At 37.3% G+C, this 25,783-nt stretch overlaps 1 protein-coding gene across 3 annotated transcripts; it reads right to left on the bottom strand.

Annotated features, from left to right (window-relative positions):
* Positions 1–2,180: 2,180 nt before the first annotated feature.
* On the bottom strand, positions 2,181–25,783 carry EIF3E (eukaryotic translation initiation factor 3 subunit E). 3 transcript variants are annotated; one of them, XM_066177350.1, is made up of 14 exons: positions 25,662–25,783; positions 23,830–23,944; positions 21,830–21,886; positions 20,716–20,833; positions 17,566–17,608; positions 17,009–17,113; positions 14,846–14,971; positions 13,285–13,409; positions 12,464–12,590; positions 10,423–10,524; positions 9,641–9,750; positions 4,020–4,122; positions 3,437–3,571; positions 2,181–2,342 (listed from the first exon to the last, which is right to left on the bottom strand). In XM_066177350.1, exons 1-14 carry the CDS (start codon positions 25,749–25,751, stop codon positions 2,304–2,306), a joined length of 1,395 nt encoding a protein of 464 aa, XP_066033447.1. In that variant the 5' UTR covers positions 25,752–25,783; the 3' UTR covers positions 2,181–2,303. The 3 variants fall into 3 exon arrangements, with proteins under 3 accessions (XP_066033447.1, XP_066033439.1, XP_066033442.1); XM_066177342.1 differs by lacking the exon at positions 21,830–21,886 and adding an exon at positions 21,719–21,769 and having other exon boundaries at positions 25,662–25,774; XM_066177345.1 differs by lacking the exon at positions 21,830–21,886 and having other exon boundaries at positions 25,662–25,774.

Raw genomic sequence — 25,783 nt, 5'->3', positions numbered from 1 at the left:
TTTGTAAGCTGGACTGAAATCTTTAATGGGAGACCCTTTGACACATAGAGCGTCTTGGTGGTGCAAGAATTAAAGTGTAGAGATGACAAAGATATTTTGTTGCTCAAAACTTTTACAGAAGGTACTGTTATCATTTTGAATGAAGTTTTGCTTTAAGGCTTTCACATTCGCACATTCTCAAGCCTAAAATCTTCTCAGAACTGACATGACACAAAGCTGCCAAGTGTTTCAGTAGTGCTACAATCTGCATGTACCTTTTCTGCGCCTACAGAGCTGGTACATGGAAGGTACAAAACAGAGAACAGAAGTCTACGACAACACAGTATCTCACTCCTGGGATGAGATGATTTTAGATCTGTTCTTTTAAGTAAATTCTTCCAGTCAAAGGAAAAGCTGTGGGCCCTTTCCCCGCTGTTTACAAAAAAAAATTCCTATTTTATCTCATTTAAAAATTCTTTAATTATTACACAACTGCACTTCTTTGATTCTGTTAACAGGGAAAATGGCTATTACAAAATCTAGATTGTTCTAAAGTGACTGTTTTGGGGCTGTAACAATATAGACTGAATCTACAGATTGCCATTTAGTCAATCCCTTGACAGAAAACTTGGGGAATAAGGAAGTTGGCATAGAGCATGGTCAGTCTTAGGAAACCGCTCTCCAAAAGCAACTTGTTAACTTCAGCTGTGTTTCAGACGCTTAACCCCCATCCTAGGAACCAATCCTACACATAAAGTGAATTTTTGTGCTGTAGACCAGCTTTCTTGCACCATGGTTATAGACCAGCAGCAATCTACTTTTAACTCCTTATTACTACCCCTTCTTAAGTTCCAGCTGCTCAGCCAAGGAAGGGACCTTTGAAGGCCAGAGTCCAACTCCCTCCTCAAAGCAGGTTTAGGTCCATCAGGGTGCAGAGGTACTTTCTAAATCCAAAGGTGGGGACTGCATATCCTTTCTGGGTGACTGCTTCCAGTGCCTGATCATCTTCTAGGTTATAAAACTAAAAATGTTGTTATTCCCACTTAAATCTAACTGGATTTTCCCCATGTTTTAATTTGTGTCCATTGCCACTGATCCTATCTATGCAACTTGAAGATTCTTCTTGTGAATCTTCCCACTGAAGGGACTGAACACAACAGTAAAAACTGGTCTTAGCCTTAAGGATAAGACATCACTAAACTGTTTCTCCTTTCCCAGGCAACATATAATTCCAGACAGTAAGCAGGAGTGTTGGCAAGCTAAAACAACTTTACACACGTAGAGGAATCCCAGAACTTGAAGGGCTAACAGGGAAACAGGCACACAGTTGGAACAAGCTGAAGGTGAGTCATTGGTGTTTCCCTCAACCTTAAACACAAAACTGTATGCAGTGATATTGCTTCTTCCTTTCCGACATCCAGCTGATCAGTCAGTGATCAGTCACTATTGACAGAACTCAGAAAAAGAATCTGTGATTTTCTCAAAGATACTAAGGCATATTCTGCAGTGCAAAGGTGCTAAGGGAATCCAGGCAAATGTGAAACAGTAGTTGAAAACTTACAAATTTACAAACCCCCTCCAAATTCCAACAGCTGAACTAGCTTTGTTCCCTTATGTTTGCATCAATAATCTAAGAACTTCAAGTTTCAGAAAGAAAGCCTTAAACTATATGCAGCTCACTTGTCAGGCCTTTTGTAATCCTCCCTCACAATTAAAAATACTCCAGAAGGTTTACAACACAGGGCAAGATTAGAAATGTGATTTCAAACAGGAAAAATTCTGAAGCATGAGCACAAGAGGTCTACTCTACTTGTTCTACATGTGAGCTATGTTAGGTCTCATAAAAGATACTGGCTACATATGCCTTCGCTCTTCCAAGCTTCTCCAGCAACAAACAAAAACATGGAAGTGTAGAAGAAGATTTCGGCTTGACCACATTTAAACATCGTCTATTTGTTTGTACCATACACTTCTTATTTCTTTAAAATGCAACATTTGCAACAGGCAATAAAAATCTATAAATTCCTGCTTCCAAACTCAGATAGCCCTGAGTGCAAAAGCATCCTTTGGTACAAAAAAACCTAACACAACTGACATCCTACATTTTGCAAAATGTGATCAGAAGTACTGTAGAATACTGTGATGTTAAAAAGTCCTTATACAACATAAGAATCCACTGAAATCAAACACACACAGACCGATAAAAGTAGCCAATTTTATTCAAATAACATTAGCTCTAACACATAATTACTTTTCTCAAAAAGATTACATATTTATGTGCTTTTTAGTCAAATAAACAGATTTTTCCCCACTGTAGAAGTGTTTCAATAGAATCCAGAGTCTTGAGTAGCCCAGTTAGGTGCCTAAAAAATGAAAAAAGAAGATTAGAAGACATTACTATATTACCCAATATTTACTGAATTTTTTAACATTAATTTATACAGTTCTAGTACTGTATACAGACATGAAGTGGGAATATTGTTAATAATGAAGAATACCCTATAAGATTACAGCAAGTGTTGATATACCAGACACACATACTATAATTGAGTTGTACAGCTAGAGTCCTCCAAGCTAATAGTTTCAAAAAGGAGAAGTTCCAGAAGATCCCAATATAAATCTAAGGATAATTTTTCACCTATATTTTTACAAGAAAGTAATGGCACACAAGTTTCACACAACTTCCCATTAAGAGAATAAACTCAGAGTGCACCACTGCCTGTCCAATTTCCACCAGTATTTCAGCCAGGCACTGAGGAATTGCAATAAAACTTTTAATGTTTAAGCTCTTTTACTGTGTGGTTTGTTCTGATTTTTTTTGTTTTCTTTAAAGATGTTTGGCTGGGCCTCAGAGCCATCCGTTACAGTGCTGTTCTCCCTCACAGAGCTTCCCATATTGTAATGTGGAAGGAAGCAAAACCAGATGATCTTTCCAACTTGCTCATTTTCACTGATTCTACTTAAACCTTTCAATGACTTAATTACAATTTCTACAATTTCACTAAATGGGTTTAACAGTCAAGGTTTTGCAGAATTCTTCCTCCATTTTCCAATCTTAAGCACCAGTCACTCTCCTTTCAATACCACATATGCACCTACAATACTTTTGAGTATAACCCACTTGGAAAAAGTATTATAACTACTTTCATAAGTGTCACACTTCATAATCTGCCCTTTCCTGGTGGTGATGGAGACCATTTAAAGGAAGCAGAGCAGCAAATGACAGAAACAATTATGCAACAGAATAAAATAATGGTGAAGAGAAAGGCTAAAAGAAAGCAAGAACCACTGTCTAAATCTCACCAAGACAAAGTAAGTATTTTCCAATGTAATTCCTAGTATTCCAACTAGGAGTAGGTACATCTGGTGAATTAAGGCATAGGTTAAGAATTATACTTAAGATTGTCTCTCATTAAAAAAAAAAGCAAGGATTCAGAAAAACATAACTTATACCGACCTCAGATCTACCACTCTGGTTCAGTTTCTTCTCAATGTTCATAGCCAGCATTTGACTACGAAAAGACAGGCTTTTGGTCTTTTCAATCACTTGTTGATAAGGTGAGACTGCATTGTTGCCCATAACTACATGGCCCTAAAATCCAGCAAAGACAGAACAAATTTAACAACTGCTCAGCATGCTCATACTCTGCTTTCAAAACTTTCACATATCATCTTACAGAGAAGAGCAAAACATAATAAATGCAATCCACTACAGTTTATCCAGGAACAGAACGTTTTGATTTCTATTGTTTTTCTTTGTCCATGAAGTGGAAGAAATTTAATGAAAAACTCAACAAATTCACTTGGATCCATCTGGCTTTAAACTGAAAGACAGCAGGTTTAGATTAGATTACTATGAGGGTGGAACAGGTTGCCCAGAAAAACTGTGGGTGCTGCATCCCTGGAAGTACTCAAGGCCAGGCAGGACGAGGCTCTGAGCACTCTGGTATAGTGGGAGGTGTCCCTGCAGGGGGTTGTAACCAGACTGTCTTTAAGGTCCTTTAACAAAAACCATTCCATGATTCTATGTACAGTCTTACCAGCTTGGAATCCAATTTGGCATCTAATCGCGCATTTCGAATCAGATTGACAATCCATCTTTCCGCCTCTTCAGGAGTCATGTTCAGTTTATCTGCCAACATACTAAAAGACAACCAACCTATTAAATGGCAAAATAGAACCTCTCTGATGTTGGTAAACATAATGAGGGACTACGGAATACAAGTCAAACCAGCACAAAATATGGCACAGTCCAGGATTAATAAACACTGCATAGCTGGGAAGCTTACTTTCATTTGACTGAAATGACTTTAAAAATTGCATATATGCTCTCTTGCACATCTGCCACCTCCACTGCAAACAAGAAATTGATATCCCAAAGCATATACTTACTCATTCTGAACTACACCATATTCCTTTTAAATCTTGACCTGCACAATTTTCCTATGTTCCTATTAAACCTTGTCTACACAAACATTCTTGGAAAAATTGTCATTTAAGTAATTTCACTATTAACATAAAACCACCACCACTATTATTTAAAAAAAAAAAACAACTGAATTCCTTTTATTCTTATTTAAATGAAATCAGCAGTCAAAAAAATATAGACTAACTGGTTCAAAAAATGTTTAGCAAGAAAACATCACTCCAAAATTCAGGAACAAGACCCATGAGACAAGAGCTTGGCATAGAAGATATGACAGATACACTATGCTAAAACTTGCAAATTCAAGGAAGGAAAGTGGGGGAGAGCAGAGAAAGGAAAATTCTTAAACAAGCACTCTTGTCCAGGAGTAATTCCTCCTAATAGTGTTTCCTGTGGCTTTCCAGCTCACTCCTTTAGCTTCCTGCTGGCAGTTGGCTCTTGTAGGGCATTTGTAATGCTCACTCTTCCATCAGCTTTCAGACCAAGGTAACAAACATGAGGTAAGGGCTACTGGCATGACTAAAAAGCCAGCTGGTAATGCTGAGTTGCACAAGAGGTCAGTTTCTTGCCATTTTACAGAATCTTGCCTAAACATCTTTTTCTCCACCTGAAAAGGTGATTTTCTTGATGATTATTTGCATGAAGTAAATACTTTAAAAACTATCAATTATTAGCTTATCTACCTGGCTGGACTTGTACACACACTTCTTTATACAGTTGTATCTCCTATATGGTCATGAACTCTCACCTTTCTTTCAACTATAAAAGCAAATTCCATTTCTTTTCCCACAGATAAACATGAAGTAAATAGGAAAAAAACCCAAAGTAACTTAAAACACTGGATTTACAGTGACTTACTTAAGCAAAATAAGACAACAAATGGGTAACAAGTGTTTGAACTTGACAAAGTCAGGGGAAGTAAAATCCAACCCCAGTTGCTACAGTTCCAGTAGGCCTTTTAATCTGAGTTTGAATGAGCAATTGTAGAGGCAGAGGAGAGCAGAAGACATCAGGGATGGAAATTTTTGTGCAATTATCAGTCATCTGGACAAAACATGAGACACTTTAATACAAAAAAGGTATTATCACTTTATTACCCCATATCAGTGATAGTAAGCATTTGACTTGAAACTAAAGAAATTTTAAGTTGGAAGTACATAGGGGTGCACGTGATTCTCACATTTCTCTTTTAAAAACATTAGTAAGATTTAGATAAAGTAAATTCCCTTTCAGATGACCACAAGAAAGGCTACTCCCACTACACTGGGGATTAAGCAACCCAGTTTTGGGATTACAGTGTGGAACCCCCATTCATGGAGATATAGCCTTTAGTTGTGGATTCTTGCCTAAGCAGCACAAATGAAACACTGCTGTGGGACTTCTCCAGAGCTGGAATTCGGTTCACAGGATTAAACCAGATGACTCCCAATCTACAGCACGCACACTTTCCTTTTTCCTTAACGAAGTCCTCATGGAATTGCAGAGGAAGAGGGCACAGATTTCTAGAGAGTTCTTCCAAGCCAGATACTGTGAACTATTTTGCATTTGTTACTAGCGAATAATTTTGCTTTTTCCTATTATATCTACATTTTACTACTAGCTCAGAGCTGCTTCAGAAGTGGCTTCTTTTTTGAACTAAAGTGTTTTTTGAACAAACATACAGTACACATGCAGCAACACAAAAGACGTAATACTGCACAAGCATTATTTTCCTGCACATATACCTGGAAAACTTAAAAATCACAGGATGAAAATGACAATGTAAAAAGGATGTAAAAATCTGTTTTATCTCCACTTGTAGCTTTCAGACCTAAAGAGATTTTAAATTTTAGTATAAGACAACTGACATTATCAGGCAGCAACTATCTTCCAGTGAATAAAGAATAAATCTATTAAAAACCCTAGAACTTTATCACATCTTTGACACAAGAGATGACCTTCCTCCAGCACTTGTGACAACTGGATTAAGAGTCTCCTTGCAGCTTACACGGAAGCAGCCAGGACCACCCAAAGTGCATGGATGTAAACCATGGTATTTTCCTGGTAAAGTAATACACATGGCCAAAAAAGTATGCTCCATCCTTCCAGAGCAAATGCACAGAAGATCTATCCTGATTACAATTCTGTAACAAACACCACAACTCTCCTATCACAGTCAGAACACGTATTTAGAACTCTAAAGATATAAAATACAGCTTAGCCTAATACAAGTTTGACAGTTGAAGTAAATAGTGACATATTTAGATTTACAAATACATATTAACACCGTTATATTAAGGAAAGGATGCAACAAGTTGTATTATAAGTTACCACTGTTTATAAAGATTCCTGCTATAATTCAACAAAAATTTAGACAATTATAATGAAATACTATTAAAATTTAAATAATAGTCTACTATTTCAAGTTACAGTTAATTTCAAATGGCAGTTTCTCCAAAACAGTTGCAAAAACAATTTTTTAAAATTATTTCTGTCCCCCAGTTTTACAAGGAATTGACTTATTTGGGTCATGCTAGGGCTAGTATTAGGTCTTCATTTACTTAAAAGGTAAGCTTACGGAATTCCCCACATGTTCATATATGAACAAGCCCATCTTCTAGAAAGTTTTATTGTGTGCACAGCACAAACGAAAAATGAAGCATATTCACCTCGAATTAAATACAGGCATATCAAACTAACTAAAACAAAATTAGCTTCATCTATTACTCCTTATTAAATGTGATAATTAAAACAGCAAACCAATCACAGGGTGATTTGGAACGTGTAAACTTTAAGCTACAACTGATAAAGCAACTATGTCCTTTGGGAAAAAGTCAGTTACCTAGCAGATATAATTAGTTAAAAAATAAACAGGCATTTATTTTTATTTAATATAAGGAATAGCAAGTTTCCCACTGTTTCCAAATTCATTCTAAATAGCTAAGCAGTACTCATCAAGCACTGCATTACAGCCATCTAGTTTCTCACTCCAGAATTAGCAGTGGAACTCACTTGGGAACAAAGAAATGCAAGAACTATGTCTCCAGCAAAACATTCAATTCAACTGGCTAATTTCTTCAAAAGCAGCTCTGAAATACATTAAGAAATACTTATTTACCTAATTTAATCAGCTCAAATATAATGATTGTTACAGCTTACAAAGAAATTTAAGGCCGATATCCATCATTAAGAGCACGATGACCTACCGAGAACCACCTCATTACCGATGACTGACTCCATGTGCAATTAACTTAGGGGTATGTGATAGGAATATCCATGTCATTCTGACATAAACGTCTCCACTCCAAATCTATCACTTGCCTCAGAAAACACTACAATGCTTATAAAGGAAGGACATTGCTGCCTATATTTAGGAATCGGACAGCCAACAGTATGATATTTTTTATCGTGCCCAAAGTTAAAATATCACACACAACACAAAAAATATGAACTATTACTATAAGTAATAATTTTTTTTAATTAAAAAAAATAAATAAATGCAATCACCTACCACAGATTTTGATAATGCTTGCTATTTCTGCCATAATGAATCACTGGTATGTGGCCCACAGTTTATCAATATCTTTTGATGCAAGACTTGAAAAATTCTTAACATGCACATTGCAGAGTCTTTGCTCATTGACTGGAGTCATGGAAGTGGAAATTTCTTAGAAAGACATCTAGTCTCTAGTTAAAAGACTGTAAACATCTAGTTTAATTGAAAACTTGTGTTTGATTATGTGCAGTATTCACACCACTAAAAAGAATGTGTAAGAAAGAACAAGACACTATTGGGCTTCATATTCCCCAGAAACTAATCCTTAAGAGCACTGTATGTATGGGTAGTTTTGTTTTGTTTTTTTTTTGTTTTTTTTTTTTTTCCAAATACTTGCTCAAACCCCCTTTATGCCCAAGCATGCAGTACTCTGCTTAAAGCGATTTTAAACAAAGCACTAGCCCTCTTATAAAAACAAATATTAAGTATGGAAAAGTTCTGCTCACAACATGTAGTTTCATTTACTATTAGGACTTTATGCTTAAACCCAATACACCACAGCTGACAAAAATGCTCAAATTCACTTTTACATCAAAGCCATTGACTATTTTAAGCTGATACACAGGTTAAAAAAATATTTTCCAAAGGCACTGAAGAAAACTGTGTCACCCAGTGACTAAAGATTAGAAGTAGTAAGAATCAGTCCTTTTTCCAACGACACCTATCCCTAAAAAAGCAACCCCTCCAAGAAGTTTGCAATATTAAGACAATTTTCTCTGAAACCCTTTCCTTTGAAATCAGACAGTGCTAAATCCTTTCCTCAGAGGACTAGATGCACACATTTGCCCTGGATATAAGGTAGTAACAAGACCTCATTGAACCTGATCAACTCTATAGCCTTCACTTCTGCTGTCTCAAGGACCTCTGCACTGCTCTCTATCAGTGAGATTTTTATAGCATTTAGAGTTTTTCACTTCACTTTTTCCTTTTTAATTTAAGGATGTGGAAATATGGGAAATGCAGGCAAAGGCCAAGTGGAAAGAGATCTCAAGCACACATAGTATCTTCCCATTTAGTTTTTTTTTTAATATATGTACAAGAGGCATCAGAGCTGATTCATTTGAAAAGTTTGCATTTATAAAATAAATCTAAACAAACAACAGACGTATTTGCTAATAACAATTCTTACAGCTAAATCACTTTGTGCCACAGGGAATAAAATCCATTGTTTTCTATTTAATTAATGAAAAAAGCAATATGATTTAATAAATTTCAAAGAACATACCTGTAAGACAGACATGGCTATCTGTATCCACCAAATAAAAATAAATTTAGGCCACTCCTGTATTTGCAGTTTGTATTTACTTATTATTAGCACTCTAGTTCAACATGTGGAATTGAGGTCCAAATGAAGTCACCAGTACTTTGGTGACACTGGGTATGAAAGTTCCCATTAAAACCAGTAAAGATCCCATTTAAAACCATAGCAGTCTCAGCTTCAAAGTACTGCTTGCTGGTGGGGGGGCTAGGGGTGGTAGAGAGAGGTTGTTTTGAAGTTAAACACAATAATTAAACTCTGAAATATAATGGTAATTCAAGTACATCAAAATCAGTGTTATAAAACTAGAAAGAATACTATCCAAATGAGATTTCAGTTAGGATTTTACCTGACAACTGAATACCTCCTGAAGTCTGCACTGTTTGTCAACCTGCCCTCCATGAGTGATTTTCTGAGCTGAGGAATGAAGACATTCTCTTACCCAATGCTGATGCACTGGTGGATGCGACAGAAAGTCTCAAATATGAAGAGACGGGCGTTCTCAATGAAGTCCTCGAGGCACGCCACCAGGAAGAAATCATTCACAAGCACCTGCAAGGGTGAGCAGAAAGGGAACATGAGAGCAAACCTGAGTAGAAAGTTACTGGTAGACACTGCCAATAATGATGAGTAGCCCACAGTATACCTAGAAACATTATTGCCATGTTTGAAGGTGTGGAGAAAAAGCTACAGATTAGCAGTACTCTTCACTGTTTCATTGTTCAGCATCTTACTCAATTTAAATTGCATACAACCATGACTAACTGAGGTCTGACTCAAGAAGAGAGTAAAGTTGTAACTCAACTGAAGGTCAAACTCCACTGCTGTCCTAACTACTGAAGATCCTGTCAATATAAAATTTGACTCCCCACTCATCTTTCACAACAAAAGGCAAATCCAAGCTTATCTTCAAGCATTTCTCATACTTTAATGGAAAACCTGAAGCTCAGCCAAATGCATGATTACGTATTTGCTTCTTCTTCTAGAACTTCTTAAATATAACATTATTATAACATTAAAGCTATATCCTTAACAGTAAGTCACATTTAACTGTTACAAAATAAATTGTCAAAAAACCCAACACCACCCAACCGTGAATTAAAGTTGATCAGAAAACACTGGCAATGGAATCCAAGACCACTTCAAACAAATTAGCAGTCTATTGTAAATTTTAGAGGTCTTTACTTTAAGGAAAAGGAGTCTTTTAAATATTTTAAGTCTTACTGTTTCACATTCTCTCAGCTTCTTCTGCGCTCCATCAAAATCAAAGTTAACATACAGGCATTCCACAAACTCTGTGATAGGGTCCCTGTATGTGTAGGACTCCTGGCAAAAAAAAAAAAAAAATTAGGAACAGTATTAAAAATCAAGGCCATGTGGTTGCTCAAGTTTTCCACATAGTCTTAAAAAAAAAAAATAATAGTGGAAACAAGTCCACATATCGCCTTAAAAAAAAGCTGAACTTCCCAATTCCTCTTATAAAAGCTACAGAAATGTGCTTCCTCCCTATAGCCTGGTTAAACCAGAGGTGTAGTTTCACCTTCAGCATCTAATGCTGCAATCTTTGGGTTAGGAAAGTGTCAAGAGACCAGACCTGTCTCTGTATCAAACCTCCAAATTTTATAAAATATGACAGAATAGTCTTCCTAAATTCTGATTTCAAAGATGACTGCAACACCAAATCCTTCATGCCTTAAACTGAATGATTATTTGATTTTCATGGACAACACAGCTAACAAAAATTGCTGTTTTCTATACACAAACTACTTCTATTTATTTTGGCATTACAGAAGTTACTCAACTTTCTCAGTAACCAGGCAGAGACAATACTATGTCCTATATACAATTCTGTAAATTCAGATGTAATAAACATCCCCTTAAGTGTTTCTAAAGCGTATTTTAAGACAGCTTAAATCAATATGTATCAATACCTGCTTTAGCATACAGTAAGCTCAACAGACAAAGGGAATTCATAAGAGAGGTATTTTTCTTTATAGATCAAAGTTTTTTTTTTTCCTTCCCCAAAGAACTGTATTTACAATAGCATTACTTAGGTTTAAAATTTAGTTTTTTACGTGTTTTTCACATCAGAATTACACCTGTTAACCATTATATGCAAAATGGTCTTAGAATGAGCATCTCAATTTCAATAAACAACAAACTGCTTACCTATCAGTTCAATACTTGCAAAGATGGTGCAAGTATAAACAACCTCTTACTGCTAATAGAGCAGTACCACATAAATTTCAAATCTATAAAACCTCTACCACATCATTTAGCATCATGAATCATCCAGAGTAGAAGAGTACTAAGAAATCTGATAGGTGATTACAAAACCAAAGCCCAAGTCGGTATTTTCAAACGGAGTATCCTAATGGTGTGCAAGATTAAACAAAAGCAAGAAATTGTAATGTTACTTACTTTAAGTATTAGAAATTCCTATTATATTAGAAGCTCAATGTGGCAATCAGATTTTAGATAAAGATAAAAGATGAGTCATAACACCACTGACTTACTGCTTATACTTTTTGTGAACACTAATGCTTAAAAACAGATTAAGCTGTGACTAAAATTTGATCTTTGCATTGACTGTGCTTTGCAGAGATAGTTTCCCAAATACTTGAAGTAGTTATAAATTGATTACTAGCCTATAATAACCGTACTGTCACATTTACATATATACACCCAGATACAATGTTTATTACTCACACCATCAAGTGTTTGAAGTGTACTGCTTTGTATACAAGTGGCTTGATGATTTGAGATAAAAATCTGGGCCATAACCCCATTGATTGCCAAGCAACTCTTTTATTGCTCTTCTTTCTATCTCCATCCTCATGTGACTGACAACAGAACCATTTTCAAGAGAATGTAGGTGAACTCAAACCAACCCACGCAATCCAGTGGTTTTGAAATGTAAGAAAGAACCCTCATTCATACAACAATTAATCATACAGATAGTTGAAAAAGAAGAATCAGACCCAAAGCCATTTCACAGCTCACTGAATTCTTGGCATTTAGTAATACACAAAGTAAGAACTATACTGCATGTATGTGTACATACACTGCTCATGCACACAAAAGGAGAAAAAAATATTCCCTCCTCTCACTGACTGATACACATTTCACTTCAGTAAAAACTTTCACTGACAAAAACAAGTATCAAAATACCTCAAATCTTAACCCAGGTATATTACCAGAAGAAAGCTATCACGAAGTCTCCTTAAAAAAAAGGGGCAAGAATATCAGACCACGCAGTCCTTACCTGCTGAATAACCTTGACTAGATCTTTCAGCACTTGCCTACGTTTACGAACATCCTTATTTGTTATCACTGCAGTAGTCAAGTATCTGAGGATATGTGGGCACATTGTCTGAATTGCATTGAGATACCTAGAAAGAAAAACCACAGATAAGATTCAGAACTGAAAGTTATACTGAAGTTTGCGCATGACCCTAAAATGGGAGGAGGTGTTAACTCCTCAAAGGCAGAGAGGCCCTGCAGAGAGATCTGACAAAGAAATCAGAGGACTGGACAATCACCAGTATTAAGTATAAGAAGGGCAAATGTCAGATTCTACATCTGGGACAGGGCAACACTGGATCTAGTACAGACTGGGGAATGAGAGGCTGGAGAGCAGAAAAGGATCTGGAGGTCCTGATCAACAAGTTGAATATGAGTCAGTGTGTCCTGGCAGGCAGAAGGGCTAACTGTGTCTTGGTGGACATCAGACACCAGCTGGGCAAGAGAGGGGACTGTCCTGCTCTGCTCTGGAGCACTTTGGTACTGGGTGCAGTTTTGGGTGCCACAATGTAAGAAAGGTATCAAGCTATCAGAGAGCATCCAAAGGAGATCAACAAAGACTGCTAGATCTATAGGTTAAGTAAATCCTCTCACAAATAGATACAGTGTTTCAATTCTCATTTTTAGTCTGTGATTTCCCTCAAGAATCCTTTTTAATAGTTTTTGACAAAATCAGAATAGAACAATACCTTCACCCTGCAGCCGTAAGCTCAGCAAGCCTGCACATTCATCACTGGCCTCCAGTTTGATTTATAGACCCCCATTTAGTACAGCACAACTTACTGTGGCTGATAGAGAAAAAGGTCAATGATGTTGTCTCTCCCTTTGGGATGATTGAAGAACACGAACAAAGACCAGTGGATGAGCCATGTTCTTTGCTGAAGAGACTGCAGCGGAGAGCTGACAGACTAAAAGAAAAAAAAGAACATTGGTTCAAGTCAAACACAACACAAAGTTTGCTTGAATACTAACACATGGAAACCTGTAATTGCTCAAAATTTTGTTATTTTGCATCAGCTTTTTGTAACTGTCAACACTCTCAGGCTGAGTTTGACTTCCAGCTTTGTCATCTCAATGATAAATCTACTGAAAGTTATAAGCAAGATAAATTTTCCAAAATTCAACTCCAAACTGTTTCCTGAAATTTGCATTTTTTTTAATGGCAAGAGCAGAGATTTTAGCTCTCCAAGACCACCATACCAACCTAAGTTATTTCCCTTCTTAATTCTGAATTTTGTTTCTTGTATTCCTTCCTCAGTTGTGATCTGAGTAACTACTTGGCTTTCTCACCTTTTCTGTTTTACTTCCTTTCTAAATCCGTGCAAGATTTTTTTGTCATAGACCCTCAGACAATGAAGCTCTATAATCACTTTCAGCCAAAATAAGAGAAATGTAACTGCCTTAATTTAAACCTGCTGATAATGGACAAACAAGGGTTCAGCTCCAAGTATCTGTATTAGCTCCAAATCACAACAGCACTTTAAACAGACCGCAAAACAACCCACTGAGGATGAACTGATAGGTTAGTAACCCTCATTCCAAAGAGTAGGACATCAAATTGCTATGATTCTATCCTAAAAAAATCTTGGGAGCTTAATGAAACAATCAAATGATCGATTATAACCATAAAGAATCATAAAGACAACAAATTATAGAACAAAATTTGCTAAAACTATCTGTCACATAAACAAAGAAAGACTGGGGGACAGAAAAAAACCCTGGTTTTTCAAGACTGGTTCATGAGACTAAAACTTTCCCATCTCTGATATGGCCAGTGAAGCTCCACAAGCAAAGAGGAAGACTGAGAAGTCCCTAATCTCATCAGTTGCTCTGAATTAGCACTGCAACCCTACTCTGCCTTAAGTTCTTGGTACTCATCTGAACTCAGCAGAGTTTTCTCAAGATAGCTGAATTAGCTGAAAACTGTTTCCAAATACAAGCTGTCTTGTGTTTTCTGTCAAAAGCACTGTCTCCATGAGATACCATGGTTTATTTACACGCATTTTATTCATTCCAGAAAATGAATAGTACAAGTATCTGAAATTTAGGCAGCAATTTCACACAATCATACCTTGCCCTCAAACACATCCTTAAGATTTGTTTACTGGAAATATATTTAAAAATATAGATGAGAACCTAAGGTGTTAAGAGGCAAGCAGTTTGAAAAAGAATGTTTCATTATTTCTTCATGAGCATCCTTTGACTCTCCCACTGCCAATAAGAAAGTATCAAGTGAAAAGGTGGTAACCTACTCCTAAACAAGACTGCAAGTGATTTATAATAAAACTTTAGTACCAGCATCTCTAACCTCTCACCTTGCTAAGATGTCCAAGATTTTACTTACATTATTATCTATTGTCTCCTTTAGTCTTGTGAGATCCTCCATGGCTGCATCCCAGTTCTGCATCAGGATTTCAGATGCCAGTTTTCCCCAAAGAGAACTCAAAGCATTTCTGTCTGTTGCTGGAACCTATATTCAACAACAGCAATAAAGTCACACTCCTAGTATTTTGTTAAAAAAATATTATTTACTTTTAAAATTACAAAGGGTATTTTCTGGCAGTATTTTTCATTTACAAGATATCAATTTTGCATAGTCCCAACTCTCCAAATTAAGTGTGGATTTTGTTTTGGGTTTTTTTGGTGGTGGGTTTTTTTTGGTGTTTTGTTGTTTGGTTTTTTTTTCTTTGTTTGTTTTTTTTAGAAAAAACAGTTTAGGCACAGAAAAAAAAAAAAAAAAGTAGTAGAATTTCCTAGGCAGAAACTAGGAAATCCTGTGAAAGACAGACAAAGATCTATGCTGCTCCAGTTTAAGTGAAAAAAAGAAAAAAAAAAGCTGAGCACCAGATGACACATTGGTTCCAAATTTGTTTTCTTTTGTTCTACCATACAAACATGCTTCTAAACTAGTAAAACAAGGTTATTACAAGGCAGGTTCCAAAGGAACCCAGAATAGTAGGCAACCACCTTCAACAAGCTAGCATTCCAAACTCTTCCTGCTAATGCCTTGCCCAGAAGTGTACTTGTTACAGAAATGTTCAGTGGAACTGCAACTTTGCAACAGTGAAACTGTTTCCTGGAAGGGCAGTCCCAAGGTCAAGCTCTGTTAGATTAACACAGGAATAAGCTGCACTATTCTCAGACTGGTTACAATAGTTCTTTCACAGACTATGTTTCATCACACATGGCTTTAAAACAAATCTTCTCCAATCAGAATTAGTAACAAAAGTCTTATACTAAGCTATTATCAGCACAAAATCAGTACTTCATATTTTGAGGTTACTTGGCATACAAGAACGTAATGTTATGCCCAGAAAAAAGACAAAGAATTAACGACAGTGACCCACAAACCTATATATGTAACTTTCATTTCCCCTCTTGGCACATAAAAGGAATTTGTAACACTGAAAGTCAGCTTTACCATCAAAATTTAGACTAATAATTCTACTCATTCAAACTTTAAGCCTTGTTCTTCTGGTTAAAGATACATTTTCCAATTTTTCTGCTTTAAATACAGTGAATTACAGAATTTTTTGTGGTTTACTCTAGCAGTATTCCAGAGAGTTAAGATTACTTTTAGATGGGAATAGAAACTATCAAGGAAAAAGCATCAAGGTACAAACCACTACGTGTTTTCAGCAATCACTGCACAAATCTCTGAGATATTGACTCACTGTGTATCTTCCAGGCTACCCAGGTGCCAGTTCAGTAGATACTGAGTTGAGAAGGTTCACATGCTCTGTGCTGGTTCCAAATCACTTAATTAGAGGTAGCTACTCACAATAACTGCTTTTAGGTACTGCAACTGCTCCAGCTACATTATCTGGATTTTCAAGTAGTTACCTTAAATTTCCATTTGTTAGTAAAGCAGCACATTCACTGACCATCAACAATAAATTTACTGTGCTGAGATTCTTACAAGACATCAAATCTTTATTCTCAAAATTCACTTCCACCAGTAACAAGTGATATGAATTACAACAAGATGAAAAGAGTTGCTTCAGAGACGATGGATCTGGTTCTACATTTTTCATCTGACCTGTCTACATTTCATAGGGAGATGACTTATACTCCTAAATCCATCACAGAATTCAGGAGAGGACAGATGAGAGTTCAGATAAGAAGCTGGCAGTACACCATTACCACCAATTACATTCAATCCACCTGCAAGCTTTTCACTGCTGTTGACTACATCTGTGCACAAAATCAAATATTCTCAGAAACAAGTATTCATTTCATTGTATTCTATAACTGAATGTTACAAGACATACAAATTTAAAGAACAATTCTGAGTTCTACTTGAAAATAACAGAATTGCTAAACAACAGTGATGATTATTAACCATTACTATAACCTTTGGCATACAGTAATTGCCTAAAAAACTATAAAGTATTATATGCTAAGAATGAATATAGACATTCTACTGGTTTCAGTATTTCATTGAAAATAACACCAAACAAACAAACCAAAAAAATAAACCTCAAACCAACAACCAATCAAAACTTACCAGAACCCTAAAGAAGTAGAGATATTCTGCAGCTCCTGAGTAGTTACCACACTCATACTGGAATTTTGCATACCTGTAGAGTGTATCTAGGTACTCCTGCCTAAACTGAAAAGGAATACAATAAAAGCTTTTATTCATTAGGAAAAAAAGACACACTGTCACAAGCCAATTTTAATAGCAGAATAAGGTTAGAAATCCGTAGCTTTTCAAAAGACATTGTACGTAGGAAAAGACAATAGAAAACTCTCAATCCATGCCATGGAATGAAAGTCTATACCAATACTGGAAAAAGGTGAAATCTTGCATTACAAAGTAAAGCACACCTAAGTTACACAGGTGCAGCCACCATTAAATTTCAGCTTTTTATTTTTGTTGTTGTTTGCATAAAAATTAAAAGCTCAAGGGCTAAATATGTTAGTATTAGGAATTCTGCCTGTTAGCTACACTGACAGGGGACAGGACAAAATGCTAGGCCATTCTTGGTCAAAATGCTGTCAGCTGTGAGGTGCGTTGGGTGGACACACTTAGAACTGAACTCCAGCAGCTACAGCACTTACCCCATGCTTCTCAGCTAAATAGTCAAACAGCATCCGACCATCTCTATAATAAAAGGATAGAAAGCATTGTTTTGACAAAATAGATCGACAGCCACCATGCAATGCTACACATTGCAACACAGTTTTAAAGGTAAATCACAAAAAACCCAGCATGAATTTAAAGTAACATTCCTCCACTTGTTCAAAAGCAGCAGCAGAATCATCTATTACTGTCATGTAGTTTCAAAAATCTTAAAATTATTCTAAGTCATGAATGCCACCTACAACAATAACTATAGTTAAGAAAGAGTGGAAAGTTGTTTTAAATTTGATAGCATCCTTAGCTTTCAGTATGAAACTTAAATTCTGAATTAGAGCTCCTCCCACTCTCATGTTCCAATTTCAGAGCAATTACCCTCGACAAGCTTGATTTTAAGAGGAGACGGGAAAAAACTACCAAAGCCTAAAGTAAGTAAAAGTAGAAAGGAAGCTTATCCTACTGCTAGCACTGAGACAGAGTGGGTCACAAGAATATCTCTACAGCAAATGAGAGCAGAACACAGAACCATAAAAAATAATCACACTAGTAAGTTCCAAACACCTATGATCATGTGATCACATCTCTGAAGACTGTTTTTTTATTTAACAGCAAGCTGTAAATTCCCTGGAACAAGGATACTGTATACAAGGAGTATCTTCCCATTTACTCTGAAATCAATTGACTGCAAAGATCTGAGTCTGTTTAATTAGAACTTATGGTACAAGATTCTATGGGGAAATGGCAAATTCCCAAGAATGACAATCCTCTCAATCTTACCTCTGAAAGCAATTAAATAATCTCATGGATTTGTTCCAGTAAAACATACTTTAAGGATGAGGAATACTGACTACAACTCTGTAATTTTAAAGTCAAGGGCCTCAAACTTGCTTAGAGAAGTGAAATGTTTTGGCTTATTCTTGAAAGAACTTCCACCTGCAAAATCTCCTTTACACACTATTACCCAGAGTTGGATATTCCAAACAGAACCATCCTGGATCAAAAGTAACAATCTAAAGTCCCAATAACATGCAGCTATCTGAATTTGACACAGATTCAAAATCACCAGCAGAAATTCCCAAAAGAGTTAAAACTTCTTTCTACTATCTACAGCACGCTACTCAGGTCCAGACAGATAGGACCTATATTTCAGTCCAATTCTACTTGTTACTATCTAACCCCAATAATCTGGATTAGAACTACAGCTGAGCCAACAACCAAAACCAGAACTTCTGAGCTGTGAAGTTCCCAGATATTTTACAAACACAAATCACATACCAGTTCTAAAACAAAACTTGCTGCAGATGAGCAGTAGGGCTAATATTCTATAGCATTAGGCAAGTTATATTCCATGCATTTATTGATTCTTGCTCCCAAACAAGGTATTTCCTATTTGAAGTGCATTCTATTGACCAAAAGCAAAAGTCAAGTAACCGAGCACATTTCCCACAAAACACTAGTATTTTAATAACATTTTTCTAGGCCAATTATTGTTAAAAAACTGGCTGAAGGTGAAGCAAGAAATGAAGAAGACCTCTGTAAGTTCAGTTAGATTTGAACAATTGTGGAGGAAGACTTTTCTTTAAGACAGGCTCAATTGCCATAGTAGCTGGGACTTTCACTTTCAAAGGTATACCTCCCAAAGCAAGTGACTCCTGGCTTTGCATAATCACAAGTCATAAACTAATGCAATTTATTTTCTTTATGTAATTATCTGACATGAACATCCATCCTGAAATCAGATTAAAAGGCAGCTCACTTAGTTAACAATGTTTTTACAGAAGAAGCTTAGGTATGTTCTGGTGGTATCAGGACAGAAAATAAACTTCTCCTGACATGCTGCAAAGCTGACAGATTTCATGATTCCTACTGACATCTTGTTTTGTGTGTGCACTGAGACATAATACACTGTGCCTCACCATTCCTGCACAAGATCTAAATTAATCTATAACAAATTCTGAAAACGATGCCAAGAGTGGAAAAAAGAACAGAGGCAAGAAAAAAAATTATAATGCATATTTGAAACAGAGTAAATTCTAATCAAGCTCCTGTCCCTTGAGGGACCCATATTCTTCAGGGGATTTGTTCACAAAGGTATATTCAAAGAGAAGATTTCTGCAGACTATGAAAAGAAAGAAGAGTCTGTACATTAAACACTTCTCTAAGGAATTCCAGAAGTAATGGTCCAGCCTTCCGTATCAGTGGACGCATAAAGCTTGCCAACAATAAACCCAAGTACAGGCTTCACCTTCAAATTCAAGTTGTGCCATAGGTTGTCTCTCTGATACAGTATGGCCTATTTAAAATTTTAGGGCAGGTAAGGCTGAAGGGGGGGATTCAGTTTGTCAGATACAGTTACAATAGCAGTAACAATGATTCCTATGTAAAGGAAACAAGGAGTAATTTATGCCAAACAAATATCTGCTCAGGTTTCTGCTGAAGGTGCAGTTACTCCTTAGTGGCTACAGCTGAACTCTTTCCTACAGAGCTCAATTGAAGCTTAACTACGGTGAAACTCTGACAGACCTTAGATACAATGTGTAGACAAACTCATTCTAATTTAATTACTCCCACAAGAAAATTTAAAAGAAACTGGATGCATCTTAAAAAGACTATTATGAGCAGTACCTTACACCAGCAAGTTGGAACAGTTTGGGGGTGGAGCGAGTAAGAGGGAAAAGGACAGAACAACCTAAAGAAATCTGTGCTCTGAGGCTGAAGGGATGCTCATCCACCAGGCCTCCCAGACTAATATGACACTCCATAATCTTTTCTGGAAGGCAGAAAAGAAAATATGAACTGTTTCAGCCTGTATTTTCCCTCAAAAAACCCTAAACCAAATCAAAGCCAAACAAAAAAGCGCCTGTGACTGGACTGCACTGGATGATGACTGTCACTTGTACCAAGTTGATTCACAAACATTAAAAAAAAACACATGTCTTTTGCACAACAAGGAAGAGCACTGAGAACAGCAAACTGTGTCCAGCAGTTTCAATTACCTGACCACAAGCACTACTTAAATACTGTACGAAAATAAAAATGTCTTTCTTGCAGATACTACACAGAAAACATTCCTAGCAGCGACACTTGAGAGATACCAAGAAGCCATCCTGACAAATGATGGTAGAAATTACCTAGTGGACTGCATTTGCCTCGTAGTCTCTGGATCCTCAAACATCTTGACAATAGGTTCTGTTTCAGCTTGAAGCTGCTTCAGCTGTGCAACAACAGTTGTTCTCTTCTCACGCAAAGCTGAATACACAAACAAAAAGACTTCAATACAATGCTTTAAGATTTTCATGAACCAGCCTGTAATTACACGGTGCTGACACTTGAACACATCTTCCCAATTCCTACCTCACTTGTCCTCTCAGTCAAATCTCAAACCCAGCTGCATGTAATGATTCTGTAACTTAGTAAAAACTTGTAACATTTGGTTCTTTTCCTCCTGTATGGAGGCCACCAGAGAGCAGGTACAGCTGGAGCAGAGACTGTATTAGAGAAGGTATCTTCAGCCTTCCACTAAGGGAGAGGCAACCTTTAACTAAGTTCACTTATTCCAAATTACAAAAAGTTAACGGTCCAATGACACCAAGAAACCTGATTTTCTTCTGACTGATGATCAGGTTCTGAAAGAACATTTAGAGCACACTTAACTTTTAGTTAATTTACAGGAAAGATTTCAAGCAGCTCAACCTGCAAAATTACAATTTTGAACACTCTGTGCTTAATGGGAACATTAAGCCCTTTATGAAAAATTGTTAGGAAATTCAACGAGGAGTTTTAGGGTGATTATTTTACACAGACCCCACATTCCTCACCAAGTGCTAGCAATGCAATAAAATGAAGACTTAAACAAAATTCAGAAAAGTGTATATATTTAAAAAATAAAAAAAAGACAAATCACCCTGACATTGGCTATGTGACCCAAGAAACACATGGGATCAGAGAAGCCAAGTCTAAATCCCAGGAGATAAATGCAGGAAACCGTGAAAGTGAACCACACACTAGAACACTCAATGCCACGGTGAACAGTTGACATTTCTTTCATGATTTGACTACACAGGTATTTGAACAGGACATCCAAGGTGCCTAACACCATAATGGTGACCCAACCTAAATATAAGAACAACTTGCCTGACAGGAAATGTTCCAACAAGGAGAAATTATCTCCACCCTCAGCTGACTCTTGAGATTATAAAAGAGGAAGAGGAGACAGATGAAAGAAAAAACATTCAGGTGACTTACTAAGAATACGAAAATGTTTTCCTGCGACATCTCCTGGGTGTGTAATTGTAAGTTGATCTCATGGAAGACAAGACAAAAGCAACTATAAATTGTGCAGGGACATTTCTAATTATAACTGTGTAAGTGAACTTAGTTTTGAGTACTTTAAACAGTGAAGTCTTAAAAAAGGATAGTGTAAACTTCTAATGACACCAGTGATTCCACAAGTGAGAACCAGCTGTCCATACACACGACCTGGTAAGTGCTGATACAAGAAGGCGACACACACCAGAGAGATCTCAGAAGGTAAGGCCTTTGCATAGGAAGCTGTGCAAGCAAGCACCCTGGACTCTGCAGTGGACTCTGTATGAAAGACCATGCTTGTGTTAACTGAATAAAAGCCACAGACCAAACTGTGTTGTCCTGTATAAAAAAAAAAAAACCAAAAAACCAAAAAAACCCAAAAACAAACAAAAAACAACCAACCAAAACCTAATTATGTAAAATCTTAAGAGATTTAGTGGTTTTCTTACTCTTTTCAAACAAGTGTGGAAATTGCTGGTCCTTAATGATGGGAGACCAAATACATTAACTTTCTTGCAGCTGTGACCTTATGAAGTTATTCTCTAAGGCAATCTGCTTAAGTAATTGGCTATAATCAGAATTCTGAAGACATTTGGAGTAGTTACTTTGTTGAAGTCTTCTAGAATTGCCATTTATTATATTATTTACTTCTTTAGTATTTTATTCCTTAATTACTACTGATAACAGTAATATTCAACAGTTTTAAAAGTCTGAAGCAGGAAAAGAAACAGGAATACCTATTCAGCTTGGAGATTTTTTTCATAGCCTTGATACAGGTTGACTTTTTTTAATCAGCAGAACTGCTAAGTAACCTAAAGGTGAAGCTACCATTACAACTGGTTCTTAGATTACAGAAGTGAAACCCTCTGGTTGTCATTACATGTTACAAGTCCCATGTGTCACAGTACATATGCCCATAACAACAGCTAATGCTAGCACAGAGATGGTCAAAACATTGACTCCAGTGTCCATAAGCCGGTCAATCAGTTCTGCTCTCCCGAAGAGGGGAGAGGCCAACTCTGCAGCTTCAAGAGCCTGAAAAGAGCAAGACCCAGAGGAAGAATGCAACAGCACCCAAGTCTCTTCCTCCTAAGATGCAGGCAAAACAGACTGTAATCCCAAGAGCTAAGAAAAAGGTGAGGAATTCCCCAACATTAAAAAAAAAGATGGAGAAATAGGAAGCCAGTGGATATTGGAAGACTAGGTCAGGAAAAAAACAAACAAAACACTTAACCCATTAAAAAAAAAATGGAAAAAAACCCCCTTAAAATCAAAATGCCCATGAAAGATGGAAATTAGACAAAGCTAGGTAATCTAACTTTCTCCGCATTCCCAAATGCTCCTCTAGATGATAAAAATTTAAGTAGTCAACAGAAAAGTTATCAAAATCATGGATAAGATAGTAAGAGATCACATTCATTATAATCTTAAATTTATTTTCTTCTAGAGAAGCAATTCTTATATTGACAAAACTGGGGAAAACACACATTTTCAAAAAAACCTTTTTCTCTCCAAACTCTAAAGATCAGCCACAGACAAATCAATAGAATTATTTACAATGTAACTCTAGCCTTAACATACTGGATGCTTTAAAGAATAAGTCACCAAGTAACACCAAATCATTGTGCAAGTGTTTAATTTGACAAATGAGAAGCTACTGCAGCTCAATTAGGTTACACCTTTAAAGTGCTAGAAACCACCAATCAGCACTGAAGTTCTTCAGAGGTTGCTCGAAGGTTACATTCCTGACAGACCAACACCCCCAAACTTCCTAGGATTAGGGCATTCTGTTTGTCTCAGTCTTGCACATCCTTTGGGTAATGTTGAAGCAAAACAGTACTCCAGTTTTTGGATGCAACAAGAAATCACCACTACTTGTTTATTATTTTAGACAGAAAGGTTGCAAAACAAGCTTTACATCTAAATGAGCAGCTTACCATGAGGAATTTCATCGGAATAAAGATTTTTGTAGACATCCATAGCAAAATCCACCATGTTGGTATCACTAAGGAGATCCAGTTTTCCTTGGAGCAGCTCTTTTTCATTGTATATCTGAAATAGGAATTATTGATAGATTCATTTGAATAGTGTTGAAGAGTTTCAACTATGTATTACTTTCATGGCATAGTTTATGGACTTCTGTACAACTGAATTGTTTTAAATCTCAAATCTCACAGCTTTATCATTAAGAGTACTTATAAAGGCTCTCTGCATCTTCAGTCTTGACAAAATACCAAATATTTCCCGCTATCTATGAATGCAGGTACTTCAAAAGCTAAAAGGGAGTCAAGTAACATTAGTTTCTTAACAAGAACAGTAATTCCTACTGCAAAATTACATACGTATTTTAAAAAATAACAAAACCTTAATCATACTTTTCTTTCAAAGTACTGAATACTTTCCACAAAATAAAATGCTGAAATGAGTGAGGACTAGTTAAATAACTTAAAGGCAAATTTCAGAAGAGATGCAAAAGATTAAACTTTAAAATTATTTGACGTGCAGATTAATCTAAACTATACTAAGTCTACAGCATAAGAACAAATTTAGAGTAGCTATGTAATTGGGTGGTGTATTCTTAAAGTTTCCAAATTGTTTTTTAGAGTTCATACTCCATAATTCGACAGTGAGTTGTAAACTGCTGTTAGGTGTTGAAGATGTAGGCGAGGGCCAAAGCCAGTACATTCCTCAAAACACATTTGCAGAAGAGCTGTATTACAACTCCCCAGACCCCATCTGTGGACATCTCAGATATAGAATCTGTAGAAGCTTAATTCAGCTCAGAACATTGTGTTGTTCAAAATTAATACTCCAAAATTACCTGTTTAATTAACTTCAGCTGACATAAAAACGCTAACATAAAAATGTCCCCAAGATGACCAGCATTAAGCAGACTCCCCATGCGAGGTATGACAGCTGGTCAGGTCAAGCTGTCTCAACGAACATGGTTCATCAGCTCCTTTTTGAAGGCTAAAATAAGACCTACTTTAAATTCCAAGCTTATATGGCTTTACACGTCTTGCTTCCATTTTGAAATAGTTTAGACTGATGAGAGTTTAGTCTAAATCATCTGAAGCACTCGTCTGCGGTATCTACAGCATTACTAGGTTCTTTGTAGCAATGTAACTTAAAAACACACATAAAACAAAGCAGAGATAATTCCAGAAAGAACTTATATTTGATTCCAATACAAATTCGTGATGATATGGGTTTCAAAGTAAAGTTACTTAGAATCACTGTAGTAACGCCCCAGAGCGCCCGGAGCTCCGGCTGCGGGACGGCCCGAGCACCGAGAGCCGCAGGGCTACCGAGGGCGTCCCACGCTGTGCGACTGCTAACTGCGGCTGCAAGGGAGGGCTTTAACTCCTCCTTTCTCCGAACATACGTGCGGGATAGACACTACAACAAATCCTAGGAGGGAGGAAGTGCAAGAATCCTGTGCTGCCGCACAAGCGAGGGGCCGAGGAGCTGCGCGGCGCGATCCAGGAGCGGCTTCCTCGGGCCTCCCCTCGGCTCTCCTCCCGCCCCTCCCTGGGCAGCCCCACACGCTTCGCCCCCGGACACACGCGGCACAGGTGCCTCGAGCTCCTCCCCAGGGAGGCTCCGAATCCCCCGCGGGCCGCGTCCAGCCCGCGCAGCGCCCGGGCCCACGGGAGGAAGCCGCGGCCGCGGCGCACCCAGGCCCACGGAGGCACCGGCAGCTGGCAGCAAGGCCTGTCGCTTTCCGGCTCCCGCAGCCGGCTTTCTCACCCTTAGGAGAGACACGCACCTCCTTGACGGAAAGGAATTCCAGCAGCGGGAAGACCAGGTGCCGGTCCAAGAAGTGAGCGATCCTGGTGGTCAGGTCGTACTCCGCCATCTTGGCGCCGGGAGAGAGGAAAGGCGGAGGCG

This window comes from Chamaea fasciata, unplaced genomic scaffold (genome assembly GCF_029207755.1).
Source record: "Chamaea fasciata isolate MVZ Bird 193981 ecotype frontalis unplaced genomic scaffold, bChaFas1.0.hap1 SCAF_1, whole genome shotgun sequence".
NCBI lineage: Eukaryota > Metazoa > Chordata > Aves > Passeriformes > Sylviidae > Chamaea > Chamaea fasciata.
The sequence above is the reverse complement of the archived record's forward strand: the minus strand, read 5'-3'. Positions and strand labels throughout refer to the sequence as shown.